The sequence below is a fragment of the Leuciscus leuciscus genome (genome assembly GCF_965113295.1).
Source record: "Leuciscus leuciscus genome assembly, chromosome: 22".
NCBI classification, from domain to species: domain Eukaryota; kingdom Metazoa; phylum Chordata; class Actinopteri; order Cypriniformes; family Leuciscidae; genus Leuciscus; species Leuciscus leuciscus.
This window is the reverse complement of record NC_138746.1, coordinates 16,703,972-16,717,454: the sequence shown is the minus strand read 5'-3', so window position 1 is coordinate 16,717,454 and position 13,483 is coordinate 16,703,972. Positions and strand designations below refer to the sequence as shown.

At 40.6% G+C, this 13,483-nt stretch overlaps 1 protein-coding gene across 26 annotated transcripts in view; it reads right to left on the bottom strand.

Moving 5' to 3' along the window:
- The window catches only part of pax2a (paired box 2a), a 33,070-nt gene that overhangs the window by 13,489 nt on the left and 6,098 nt on the right, over positions 1–13,483 (bottom strand). For 4 of the 26 annotated variants that reach the window (XM_082153691.1, XM_082153675.1, XM_082153676.1 and 1 more), the window contains exons 2-7: positions 12,607–12,784; positions 11,712–11,909; positions 8,245–8,327; positions 7,984–8,154; positions 7,084–7,128; positions 1,348–1,523 (exon numbers count right to left, since the gene is read on the bottom strand). In XM_082153691.1, the coding sequence (XP_082009817.1) occupies positions 1,348–1,523; positions 7,084–7,128; positions 7,984–8,154; positions 8,245–8,327; positions 11,712–11,909; positions 12,607–12,784 (851 nt within the window). Of the gene's footprint in view, positions 1–1,347; positions 1,524–7,083; positions 7,129–7,983; positions 8,155–8,244; positions 8,328–11,711; positions 11,910–12,606; positions 12,786–13,483 lie in introns of all 26 variants that reach the window. The other 22 variants (XM_082153695.1, XM_082153693.1, XM_082153677.1 and 19 more) reach the window with 9 other exon arrangements.

Sequence of the window (13,483 nt, the reverse complement as noted above, 5' to 3'; positions counted from 1 at the left end):
TGAGAATAGATTTCCGGCTCCCATTGTTCCACGCGTATTAAAGTGCGAGCATACATATGTCCGCTCTTATGCGTATACGTCTGCGTGCGTGTGTGCGTTCGTGCATTTGCGCATCACAATAGGCCTGTGTCCCAATGGGAAATGCTGTGACCCCAGACTTGTCTGTCTCTATTCCAGATAAACTCTAATTGTCTGCTACAAATGTTCAGTTGGCCAGTAGCGGATGTTCCTCTCTATTTGGTCTGGCCTCAGATGCACAACAGCTATTTTATCATGCAGATAGGGGCAAGTTGGGCGTGGGGCAACTGAAGAGCCATCTGAAAAGGATGACCAAATGGCTGGCAGAAGTGTGGGAGGGGTGAGCCCATTGAGTTTAGCATTTCCAAAATGGCTTTTTAATGCCCGGCCTCACACACCAGACATGGCTAATAGGTCCGCTCTTTCAAGAGTTAAAAAGGGGGCATGAAAAGGGACCAATAAATGGGAATGTAGTCTGATTAATATTACATTAAATTAAAAGTGATTTTTCTGGACTGTTCCAGGGCTGTTTTTTCCCCCGCGTTTAGCCTCTTTCCTTGCCTTTTTTAATACCTTCTTGGCTTCTCTTTGTGATTGCAAGTCATTTCCAATTCGTTTTGGTATTGATCTTCCAGTAGAAATCAGTTTTGTAATTAGCTGCAAATTAGGCCCTCTACTAGGGGTGAGGGCTGTCCCCCTGATTTATCACCAGTGTAATTCTCAGCGATCGGAGAGAAATTAAAATGAACTCAATTAGGCCACTGCTTTTGCTTTATGGGCCTCTACTTGAAGTTTCAAGGGAAAAATTAATAGTCACTGGTTGTTTGATAGTATAATGAAAGTAAATAAAGCTTATCTCTTGTAATAAGCCAAACGCTTTAAATACGAGCTTGTATATACAAGGTGGGGGGGGTTTATGGGGGGGGGGGGGGGGGGGATTGTTTTTTGCAGAATAATTTTTTTGTGAGACTCTTCATTCAGACTGAAGATTCGTCAATTATTTTTCATATTCGTATTAGTGGATTCATGTTGATGAAACTAAATTAATCTGGCTTTAATGCACCTTACACTATTTAATGCATATATTAGTGATGCCTGGGTAAGATGCATCATTTAACATTTGTCTGGGATTAAATCGTATGGTGACTTGATTTTACTAGTTTATCTTAAAGAGATTTTATTCAGAAAAATATCTGTCGGTTCAAATAAACTCTGCTGTCCGCTCACACTCCGCTTTACAATTAGTACTGCAGATTGTCTAACAATCTTCAGTTTTTTGTTTATGTATTAGTTTGTTAGTATTCGTCCATTTGCCTCGATATTACTAACCTGCTCTGGCTTGATGTGTTCTGACGTAGGGAAGACGTCGGGGTATGACGGCCGCTCAAACACCCGATCCAGAGCCTCCAGCTGTTGTTGAGTGAAGGCATCGGCCCTCAGGTGCTTCCGTAAACTCTCCACACTACCCTGAGAATCACTGTTTGGGCCAGAGCCATCTGAACCATCTATGAGAGGAGAGAGGGGACAAGGCCACATGCTAGTACCAGTCGTTATGGTCCCTTTGGTCAGGCACCCCATCCCCCCCCCCATCCCGCACCCCACACAACCGCTACGTCTAGCGCTGTAGTGCACCTCTCAGCACCACTAGATGAAAGATTGGAGTATATCAGCTCAAATTCAGTCAGCACTAGCCTCAAACTGATCCTAATAGCTGTAGAAAGATAGAGCACATGAGGCTGGGAGAGAAAGAGAGGGAGGGAAAGATGTGGACGGTGCAAAGTGGGGGAGAGAAGACCCACACATCCCCCATCTCAGATCAGCATCAGCACCATCATCATCTGATAGGCCTGCAGTAATTGATGGATTGCCTTCAGAGCAAACATATACTTGTTGGGAACGTCACGTGTTTTAGCGTGAGCCACCTTGTTCTCTTTTCAGTCAGAGGGCTGGTGGAAAATGGAGAGCTATTATTTAAAAGGCACCATTTCCTTTAGAATGTAATGCTGCTTTCACTTTCAGATTGCTTTTCCCTGGAAAAATGGGAGGCCAGTCCCGGCTTGAATACAATTACGCAGCTTGACTGCCAGCTTATGCATTTCCCTCCATCTCGCTCTCTATAAACAAATGAACAGTTTCCCCTCAGACCGTGACCCCATCACCCTGCCGAAGCAGGTAGCCTTCCTTCCCCAGTGCCTCATTTGGCTCCTCTGGAAACCCCTTCGCAAACATTCGACAAACGTCAGTTGCATCCTCGGCAGCCGTACTGGCAGCCTCCCGCCTCTCGGTCTCTGGTGGTGGAGGGGCTTTTTTTGCTCCCTTACAAATCTGTCATTCTAAATTTGCAGCAGATTATGTTCTCTCCTCGGCGAGAGCGTAGTGATATATGATATGCAAGGCCCCTATTGATTGCCTGATCTGGTGGCAGGAGAGAGGCGAAATGAACTTGAAATGAACATCATGCCTCAACTCATTGTGCGTATAATACTCTACTTAATCCCACATTTTTCTGTGCTATGGAATTCAATTGATCAATCATGTTCCACTGATAGTACCATTTCAGGGGCTTTATTGCCATTCTACCCGCCAGCTTGACCTTTTTTCAATGGCTGAGGCCACAGGATGAACTGACTTTCAGGAGAAATGGATCCACAGAGAGGTCTGATAAGAGACTGGGAGATATTACGTTTGTGTGTGTGTGTGTTTGTGTGTGTGTGCATGGGAGTGTGTATTTAAGCTACACAGAGGTGACATTTTTTCTCTTCCTATTAAGTTGTGGTTGTTTTGTTGTGTTTTTTCTCCTTGCATTATCTGAGTCATTCCATATCTGAGAGCAGGCATTTTTTATAGACAGCTCCCTTGGGGGCCTTCTATAAGGCTGCGTGTTGTTGCCGTATAAACCTCAATTGTTCTCTTTGGTACAGAAGAAAATAGAGTCATTAATTACTTTCTATCAGCTGGTCTAAGTGCAAACTGCGATCAATAAGCAGGCGTTTGTCATTTGCTTCGGTGCAGTATGTTTGCCATACTCAAAAGCCCAAAGCGCGCAGGGCCGCTAGTTGACACAGGGGACGGAGCTGCGGTTTGAGCTGTGGGGGGCTGGGCTGTTCTCCGTGACGTTACAATTAGGGGAGATTTAGGTTAGATCAAGGTTAGATCAGAGTTTCACAGTGGAATTTTTGACATTTCTCAGGGATTCACTGTAATGTTGTCTAGACTATGTATATAGCTCCGCTCCTGTTTACATCAGTGCTCATGCTATATTGATTTCATTGGAACACTTGAGTGTGTTTGTTTTGACATCCCACTGCATTAGCACTCTGGTGCTATGGGACTAAAGCTCTGTCAGATCAGATAACCAGAGTCCATAAAACAGGCCTCCCATGGGCTTCCTCCTCTGGAGAGCCCAGTTCAAATAAAACTAAGAACAAGAGACAGTAAAGGGCTTATCATGGTGAACTTTTCATTTTAAGATATGCACTGTACGAAGTCAATATGTGTAAGTGCTTTTGAAAATTTTAAAGTAAAATGTCCTAAATTTGTGATATGAACTCTGAGAGAATATATTAGGTTTTAGGAAGTTGTGTTTAGGGTTGACCGGGCAGGTGTGACATTCTTTTAAGAGAACAGTGCTGTGTTTCCTGCTTTCATCTCATCAGATAAGGCTGGCTTGGATGAGAGAGCTTTTTGAAAAGCAAATGAGGGTCTTGTGACCCCTATGACCCTTGACCTGATATCACACATCCTTTGTTTTTATGTATTACTTTTATTGTTATAGGGATAGTTCACCCAAAAATGCAAGTTTTATTATCATTTACTCGCCCTCATGTTGTTCCAAACCTGTATGACAAAACAATGTTTTGAAGAATTGTTTAAGTATGTTTTTTTTTCATACAGTGAAAGTCAATATGGTCCAAAGTTGTTTTAGACTCTATTGACTTACAATGTACGGATTTTATTTTATTTTATTTTGTGTTCCACAGACGAAAAAGTCACACAGGTTTGGCACTCCTATTTATGAAATCTACAGTGCGGCAAGGCTGCACAGCAAACAACTAAATCAGAAGAAGAAGAGACAATAAGAGAAAGAACAAGAGAGATAGAGGGAGAGAAAGGGCGAGGTAGCAGCAGCAGCACAACCGGGACTGTTAATTTCCTGTTATGTTACAGCGTGTTTAAAGGCTTTATTAATTCAATTTAGCGTCGCTGAACAGTGTGCAGGCTGCCAGTAGGAGCTGCGCTTTCTCTCCTTTTTCTTTTTTCTTTTCTCAGGCTACCACTGTCAGCATGGGTTTCTCATCTCACCCATAACACACATTTCTTTACTGTACTCACACCCGGTCCGTCATTTAGCACATCGGCCTCATGTGACGCAGCGTCCTGGAACGCAATTAATGAATGCGTATCTCCCTCGCTCTCACTCTCTTTCCTTTTAAAATCTGCGTAATGCGGCGCACCATTAATTCTCAGCATCAACGTTCATAATTGACTTTTCTCTGACATGATTCCTCTTCGAGCGAACCACCCTGCCCTTAGATGTTTTCGTGCTGCAGATTTTCGCGTTTGCGCTATCGGCCAGGCCGGGGCGGAGGGTCTGCTTGAATGCAGATGTATCAGCCAAGCGGGGGCATAGACCTTTTGTGTCCTTTGATAAGGAACCCGGCACCTTCTTCTCTGCCGGTTACGCTCTGCAGCCTCGCTCAAATCTGGGCTTTCTCTTTCATACAGAGGCCATCATCATGATGAGATCGGTGGGATGTTCTTATTCGATTTAGACTGAGGCCAATCCATTTCTTGGTTTGGATGTATTTCATTTCTATTCTTTTTTAAAGTAGAATCCATATTGACACAATAGAATCTCACAAGCCATGAAATGGAAGCACAGGTTAAAGCATTCTAGCTGTGGGCCAAACTATTTTAGCATTGGGGATTTGAAGTGTGTTGTCACTCACTCTCAAAGCAATACTTTTAGATGAACAAACAAGCTGCAAAGTAAAACTTTTGCGTACCTGTACCACGATGGCACGGATGTAATCCTTTTATCGCGCTAACGTCAAATAAATACGCCACTAGGCCTTATAAATCAACCCACTTTAATTTCTTTCACGTGAACGCACGCTCCCACAGCTGATTCAAGCGTCAATCTGTGTTTTTGTATGTAATTTATTGCAACCGGCCTACTCCCTATGTAGGATATGTTTGGACTCATACAGATGGAAGAGAGCTGGGTCACACCAACCTGCTAATCAGCCGACGCAAGGACAGGTGAGAAAGAAACTGCGTGGAAAAATGCGACTCGTGCCTGTACGCTAGTAATTAACTCAGTTCATTCATTTGTGTCATTTTGTAACAAAGTATTAACTCAGACAAATGAGAAATCCCAAACAGGCTTAATTTCCCTCTTTTGCCATTAATGCATTTGGCAAGAGAGGCATTCTATTTTCCATAATGAGATACACAAATAAATCTGGCAATGAATTGAAGGGCCTGTGAAGGCAGCAATAAGGTTGAGGCGCATTCTCTGTGCTGGCATAATTGGTATCACTGCTTGCAGACATATAAACCAATCTTTACACAGATAGGGCTGTGTCTCTCTCTTCCCCTTTAGGCTATTTCTTTTGTCTCCTCAATAGCTTGCACATCCACGATAGAGGAAGGGGGTGCTAATTTGTGAATTAATAGCTTTTCTCTGCAGAATTGCAAATTCTCTTAAATGTCACTATGTTCAACTTGCAGGGAGCTATTGCCACCAAAGAACTAATCTTGGGAGGCTCCCCCCAACCCATCCCTCCCTTCTCCGAAGGTCCGCACCACGTCGAACGTCACCCGCAGCCGACGAGCAACACGCTACTTTTAATTTGCAGTAACACATGAAAATGACAGATTAATGACTCTTATGACACCTGTGTCCCTGAAGCCCCTCTTGCAAAGACCTGGTGTACATAATGCGTGTCACACTACATTATCTCCATATCACTCTTGTAATGGGGACCTTTTCTTTTTTTTTTTAAAGGGCACTAGCATCATCAAATAGAAAGACTGCGGACGCCTACGTCTCTTAAATCAAGCACTGAATGAATGCTTACTCATTACACACGACTTTTTCTCTTCCCCGAACTGGCTGTTCTCAACCTCATTTTACACGTCACGTGTTTCAAAGTGCATTTCCTCAGCTCTTCCTAAAATCGGATTAGCATATTTCTGTTATGTCATCATCTAATGAAGGGAAGATTGGCTTCACCCAGCCAAATAAGGCTCAGGTAGCCCAAGGCTGCTGGGCTGCTATGAAATTGAAACCATACACTGGCTGTCGCTCTGCCTCCCTGATGTCTCGGTGTGAAATAAGGGCTAAGTTTAAATAACACAATGCTTTTTAGACATTTGGCACTGTATCAATTACCAGCCATGAGCTCTTCATCAGGGACACGGCATGACAAATGCCCTACAAATGTCTCTGTGCACCTTGAGAGACCTGCATAAGGATGTGTGATGCCAGAGGAGGGGAAACACATTGGCAACAACAGGAATATTTACTCTAGTCGTTATAATAAAAGGTAATCCTCACTGAAGCGGTATTAAATTTGATATTGCGCAGGCAAGTAAACTCGTGTTTTCCCGCCTAGTGTTTTATGATGCAATTACACTCAAGCCCTTCATCCACTCTTCATGTCGTGTCAGTTCTAATCAAACTAGGAATAACTACCGGCGCTGGCGTTTGGCTGGGTAATCCCCTCTCGTCATGTTATGTCCTTTCTCTGTTTTTAGAAGCAAACGGTCTATGACAGTGGCAGAGGAAAAGCCCCACGATGGTCTCTGTAAGCGCATGCCACGCTGTAGCAAATGTGATTTGCCACAGTCGCTTTCTCACAGTGTTTATATATGATCCAGAGCTCTTTCCATAAAGATATCATTAAGCGTCAGTGCGCTCCGTTTCATCCCCCTCCCCTCGACACACAACCCCTACACGTACACGTGCACACACTCACACACACCCTCACAGAGCACTTGATCAGACTCGAGTGGCTTGTGATTTAGCAAGCAAGAAAAAGTTGGGCTAACAAAACTTACAATATCCTATTTTCCTCCCATCCAAGTGGTTGCCACTCCAGAGAACTAAAGAGACGGAAACATAAAAGAAGCAAGTAGCCCTGCTTTGATAAATGTTTTAAGAGATCATTTCCAACCACTTCAACCTTCCTCCCTTTGACTACAGCACTTTCTGTGTTCTCGTTCGGCCCAGTGCCACATGGATGTTTATTCACTAGCATTCAAAAGGCGATTGTATGAAGAGCTGATCAGCCATTAGGCCTTAGGCGGTATGTGCCCTCTCATTTATAAAAGGAGAGGGAATGTTGGCATGAGCAGGTTGGCAGCTCCCTTTTTGCTGCTATTTCAGTTCTTCAAAAGCAAAAATACACAGCCAGAAAATTGTGTGAAATTAAAATATCAGAATATGTCTAGAGTAGTTTTTAAGTCAATTATAAATCGCACATCAGGTAGTTTTTGCATTATATTCTGCCTTTCCAGTCTGTTCTGAGCACTTTTTTTTTTGCCATTTCCTAATGCATTTACGTTGCTGATTTCTTTGTCTTCATTTCCATTGACCTGTATTATTTACAAAAGCATAAAGCCGTATCCCTGATGCACTACCTAAGCGCTATGCTGTCATGATTCGGATGTAGGCATATTCTTGTTTGCGCAGAGCTACTGTATCATCAAATAAAATGTGCTAGAGCCGTACAAACACCATAGTATCAAATGGCTGAATGTAACAGTCCAATCTGCTTTACTACATAACAAGTCACTTGAGAGCCCTTTTTTTTTTCTTTTACAAAATGCTTTGTCCAGTGCTATCAAAATGCCATCTTCATCTCCTCACACAAATTGGAAATTACAGGGGGCTGTAGAGAGGCCTAGAAAAGGAGTGAGAGGGGAATAAAAGCGATGGAGAGAAATCCAGTCTCTTACCATCATCGCGTTTTCTCTTTTCGCCGTTGGAGCGAGGGATTCCTAGGATGCCATTAATAGAGTAGGACCCCACGGGGTCATTGGAAGCGCTTGACACAGGTGGGGAGGCTGTGCTGGGCACTGAAAGAGCACAGGAATAGGTTAACGTATATGGAGTGCTCTCAAGATCACCTTAAAAGAGAATGAATTAACATTAGGGCACAGGCATAATTGATGTCATTATGATTTTAATGTTTATATGCAAAATGTATGCTGTCTCACCTATAGTGTGTCCCGTTGTGGAGAGAGGCGTTCCTGTGCCGTCGGATGGATGGAAAGGCTGCTGAACTTTGGTTCGAATTATCCTATGAAATGACAGTTAAAAGAACACGATGAGTTGAGGGAACAGCTGGTTCGCTGGATCATTTTACGCATAGCCTGATGCGACCCATTGCGTGTGTAAAACTCTGGTGTTGTTTTGGGGCCTTCTGTCACAAATAACCAATCTTGGGGTATTAGGGCCAATCATGGAGGAGATGTGAGAGGCAGAGTGGGAGCTACCGCGGAGAGAGTGGATTCAATCAAATGGGATCCTATCTTTAGAAATATGATAAAGTCCCACTACCTCGAAGGTGTGATATGGGGGAAAGTCTTCATTGCACTTTGGTCTGAATGATCTTGCAAACAAAGCATGAAATCACATCAATTCACCTCAATGATGAGCTTCACTGCCCCGAACTGGCCTCAGCTTTAATAATCTTTCTCCCTCTCCCTCTCCTTCTTTATCTATCTCAATCTCTCCCTCTATCCTCTTCCTTACTGAAGCAAGTGAGGATTGCTTGTAAGAGTGTGGATACTGACTTCCCAGATCCGACATTTTTTTTCTAGCACAAACATGCAAAGGTGCCAGCATGATGAGGCCCTATTGATTGGGACTTGGGGATAAAAAAGTTGGGAATTAGAGACAGAGAAGAACAGATGCAAATAGAGGGCTATAAATTATATGTGACAGGAAAGCAATAGCGTCTTATTGCTTCACCAAAGCCCACTGCAGCATCTGATGTCTTTAATCTGGGACACACTTTTGAGAGAAGAAGCTGTCACCTTATTCTAGGAACACATTTATACTCGTTGGCTACACATTTTCACATTTGTATAAACTATAATATGGCTGTAAATTTCATTACTAAGGAAATCCTAATTCTGTATGTTCTAATGCACTTAGAAAATCAGTAGCCTACTTATGACTAAAATTTTATTCAGTGAACTGATACACACTATATATATATATATATATATATATATATATATATATTTAATGACAATAAAATCATTATTTTATACTATTTTATATCTTCCTGAACAAACACCATATCAGTATTTTGTGATCTTTTTTTTTTTTTTTTTTTACATCCCTCCAAAACAATGATTTAACCCTGTGTCTATAGCAACACAAATTCAATAGCTTGGATCCATGTTCTCACTATCGAATGAGCTATTTGGAAGGTGTGAATTAATGACTTGCCAGGGTGCTGAGAATTCCCTGTAGAAATATTAAAATATGAATCGATGCTATTGAAAGGACGCTTAGGATTCAGGCGATAGAAGGGCTCAGAACTGGTTGTGTGCCAGTGACTTCATGCTGTGAGGAGGACACAGAGAACACCCCAGACAGTGTGTAATCTTTAATAATTCATGCAGAGAAAATGTGCTTAAAGCTGGGACATCTTCTAATGTCAACAGAGCAGAGGTCAACCTCTTAAGCGCTCAGTGCATGAGGGTCCTGCCTCTGAAGTCTGCTCACTGGTGAGGGAATACTTTTAGACAGGGTACAAGAACACCTGTTTGAAATGGCACAAGGCTTACAGTTTGACTGGACGACTATACGACTGGAGCCTGCTATAATTATAGAAAATGTGAAAATATTGTATTTTCATTTTATTTGTACTTGGTCGCTTTAAGGACAGTGTTCTGGTGCAGTACAATCCAGTTCACTTAAAAACACAGCCCACACTGATGTATACTGTAGCAACTCCTAATTTATTAAATAATACAGGCAAGTTTTGAAATAATTAGCTCAGGTATGGTTTATCCGATGTGTGTTCCCTGAGCATAGACAACCATCTTTGTATGATTTAGAATAACAGTCCAAATCAATTTGTTACATCCCTATATGTATTCATTTCATATATAAACAAAGGTCCTTACAATGCCCTCCTCTGAGGTGATAACTTTAACATCATTGGAAACAAAGGTTTAGTGGCTCTTCTTTCATGTCATTAATGCAGATTAAAAATTTACCACATACATGTGTTGAGACCTGTTCAAATTGCCCTTTTTAAGCAGCCATAGTGCATGAAATGAATTTTTTCAGCCTCTCTCTCCCACGTTTTTTTTTTTCTTTCTTTTTCCGAGGAAATGTCTTGTGCGGGTCGGCCCATGATCTCTCTTCAGCTCATTAAAATGTAATGCTGCTGGCCAGCTCTATGGAACAGTGCCTCCTAACCAAAGTTCATTACTCCTGCTTGCAGGTAGGCCTTTTTCACCTTGTTCTTCCACTCTTAAACCCCCCTCCCACCACCATGTCTCCATCTCACTTGGGATAGTCTTGCTAGCCTTTGTATTTTAATAAGAAATAAGAATGAGAATGGTAACTTAAGACTATTTATTTTCAACTGACTGATTTAATGTAGGTAGGCATATCTGCATATAATCTCCTTTGCATTATTTATGATAACATAAGGACTACAGGGCCTGTTTGTTAGTCCTTGGAAAGTTAATAACTTACTGAAATTGCTGAGGTAGAAGCCCAGTTACACATCCACCCATTCACAAATATATTTTTTTGTTTGCACTATTCTTATTTTATAATATTATTAATAATAATAATTTCGATTTATTCATTGTAATTATTATTAGTTAAAATAAGCCACATTTAGATAAATTACATTTATTCATTTAGCAGGCGCTTTTATTCAAAGCGACTTACAAATGAGAACAGTTGAAGCAGTGAAACTAACAATAGGACAACAATATGCAAGTTCTATGACCCTTCCCAGTTTAATCTAAGGCAGTAGGCATGTCCTTTTTTTTTTCTTTTTTTAAAAGATAATAGATATAGAATAGATAATATATAGTATTAATGGATCACACACATTACATAATTACACATCTCTTTTTTCAACACATTTAAATAGCTTACAATAACTTTTTTGTCTTGCATACTATATATATAGCCTATATTTATTTTTTATTATTATTTATTATTATTAATTTATTTTACTACTGAGATGAGATTCCGTATAAAGCACTGAGGTCTGTTCGCGCATTTCCCAGTGCCACTGGATCTGGTTACAGAGTATTGATTGGTTTTCATCGAGACAGATGTGATTTTCGCGACCTCAACTATAGATCCTCTGCAGGCTGTGGACAGATTTGGGATTGAATTGCACATTTGAGACCACCCCGAGAGCAAGAATTTAAAAAAGCAAAAACATCACCCATGGAATAAGCTATTGTAAATTGGAAACGATAGTTTTCAGTACAAGGCCTCTAAAGGATTTTAAATTAGCTGACGGTAATTTGGCCGTTAGTGTTTGGAATCGCCGTTTTAATAACAGTAGCTAGCCTACTTCTGAAGGTCAGTAGAGAACGGATTTAACATAATAGTTCTGTTCTGTCAATGACATCACGTTTTTCAAATAAATTTGAAATTTAAAGTGTGAAAATGGAATTTCAAACCGCTTTACCTGTTTATGGATGAAACACTTGGTACTGTGTCGTTGTCACAAACGCCCTCGGCCAGGAGTCGGTCTCGGATCTCCCAGGCAAACATTGTGGGATTCTGCCGCTTGTATTCTGCGATTTTATCCACAACTTTGGGCGTCGCCACTTTTGGTTTGGACCCCCCAATAACTCCAGGTTTAATACTGCCGGTTTCATAATATCTGGAAAAGATGAACGATAATTCGTTATTTAAAATTGTCCAAACGTCTTAGCGATGGCGTTTTTTGTTGTTGTTGCGTGTGGCATTGAGGCATATTTATAAACAGTGAATTATGAATACGGGCCATAAATACTTAGGCTATATAATTTATTGATTTAATTATATTTTGACTTTTAAATTATCAGATGTTATTTTTTTCCCCAAGCCTTGCGACGGGAAATGTGTAATTTATATTTTAACACGTACATTCAATAGTTTTTGCGTCTTCAATCATTAGCATTCGTAGGCTGCGATCTAAAATCGCAATCATTCATTTATCAAACGGTTTCCTCAGCGACTGATATATGTCCCATGCACCCCACGATTAATACATGCCACCAACACATCTCATAATTTCTAAGGAACATTTAAAATGCAGAATACCTTATAAGATCCTTTTGATAGCTGAAAAATATTTCACAAAATTCAAAAATCTATAACAGTTTCCTAGAAAACATATCCTTCCTCCTTCACAATGAATTTAAGGTCAGTGAATTTAATATTATGCCTTTTCACTAAAAGGAAAAAAAAAATCTTACTAATACGATACATTACAGTACAAAATTGTTTAAGCTGTTAATTTATATTAAGCAATAACATTTGACTAGTATTAGTTCTCTATAATAGGACAAATTTGCTACATCTGTATTTTTTCGTACCTTCCGAGAATTTTGCTGACACAGCCGTGGCTGACCCGTAGTTGTCTTGAGATGTCACAAGGTCTGACTCCTTGGTGCGCGAGCTCCACGATTCTTTGCCTGACCACGTCAGGTAGGGGTCTGCCATTCACAAACACCCCTCCTAGCTGGTTCACACCGCCGTGCCCTATATGGGATACAACAACACAGACACAAAAAGCATAACATTACATACATATAGAAGATAGGCTATGTCGTTAACATGGCTACCACACAGAAGCATTTAATTTTCCCTTTCTCCCCTCACTCTCTCTCTCTCTTTCTCTTTAACACTCTCCGCATGGGAGAGCGCGCGCACACACACACTTACCTGTTTGTGCACATGTGGACAACCATAAACAATAAGACAGTTAGCTATAATGTATATATTAACTGAGAAATATAATAAAAACGTATACGTAAATTTGTTTTGAACTGCTTGTTCTTTTTTGTTTGTTTAGCTTACTATTTCTGTATAGGCTATGACAATATCAATTATCATCAAAAGGTTCACGGGACAGTTAATAATGTTTTCCTCATAGGCTAATGTTAAAACAAATTAAATTTGTAAGTTGGACAGTATTTTTAATTTATAGTTTAATAAATTGCTTTATGTTTACATATTTGTCAGCACAGTAAATAACTAAGCTAGCCTACAAATTGTTATACAGTTGTACTGATAATATTATAATAATAATAATAATAATAATAATACGCTATTATTATTCCATCCGTAACCCTCTATTTTTATACGCAATCAAGATTGTAAACATTAGCAAAACGTCATGTGCTATTCTACCCACAAGACCCATAGTTAGGTAGTATTTTCCTCTTCTATTCCATTGCAGCCAAACACATG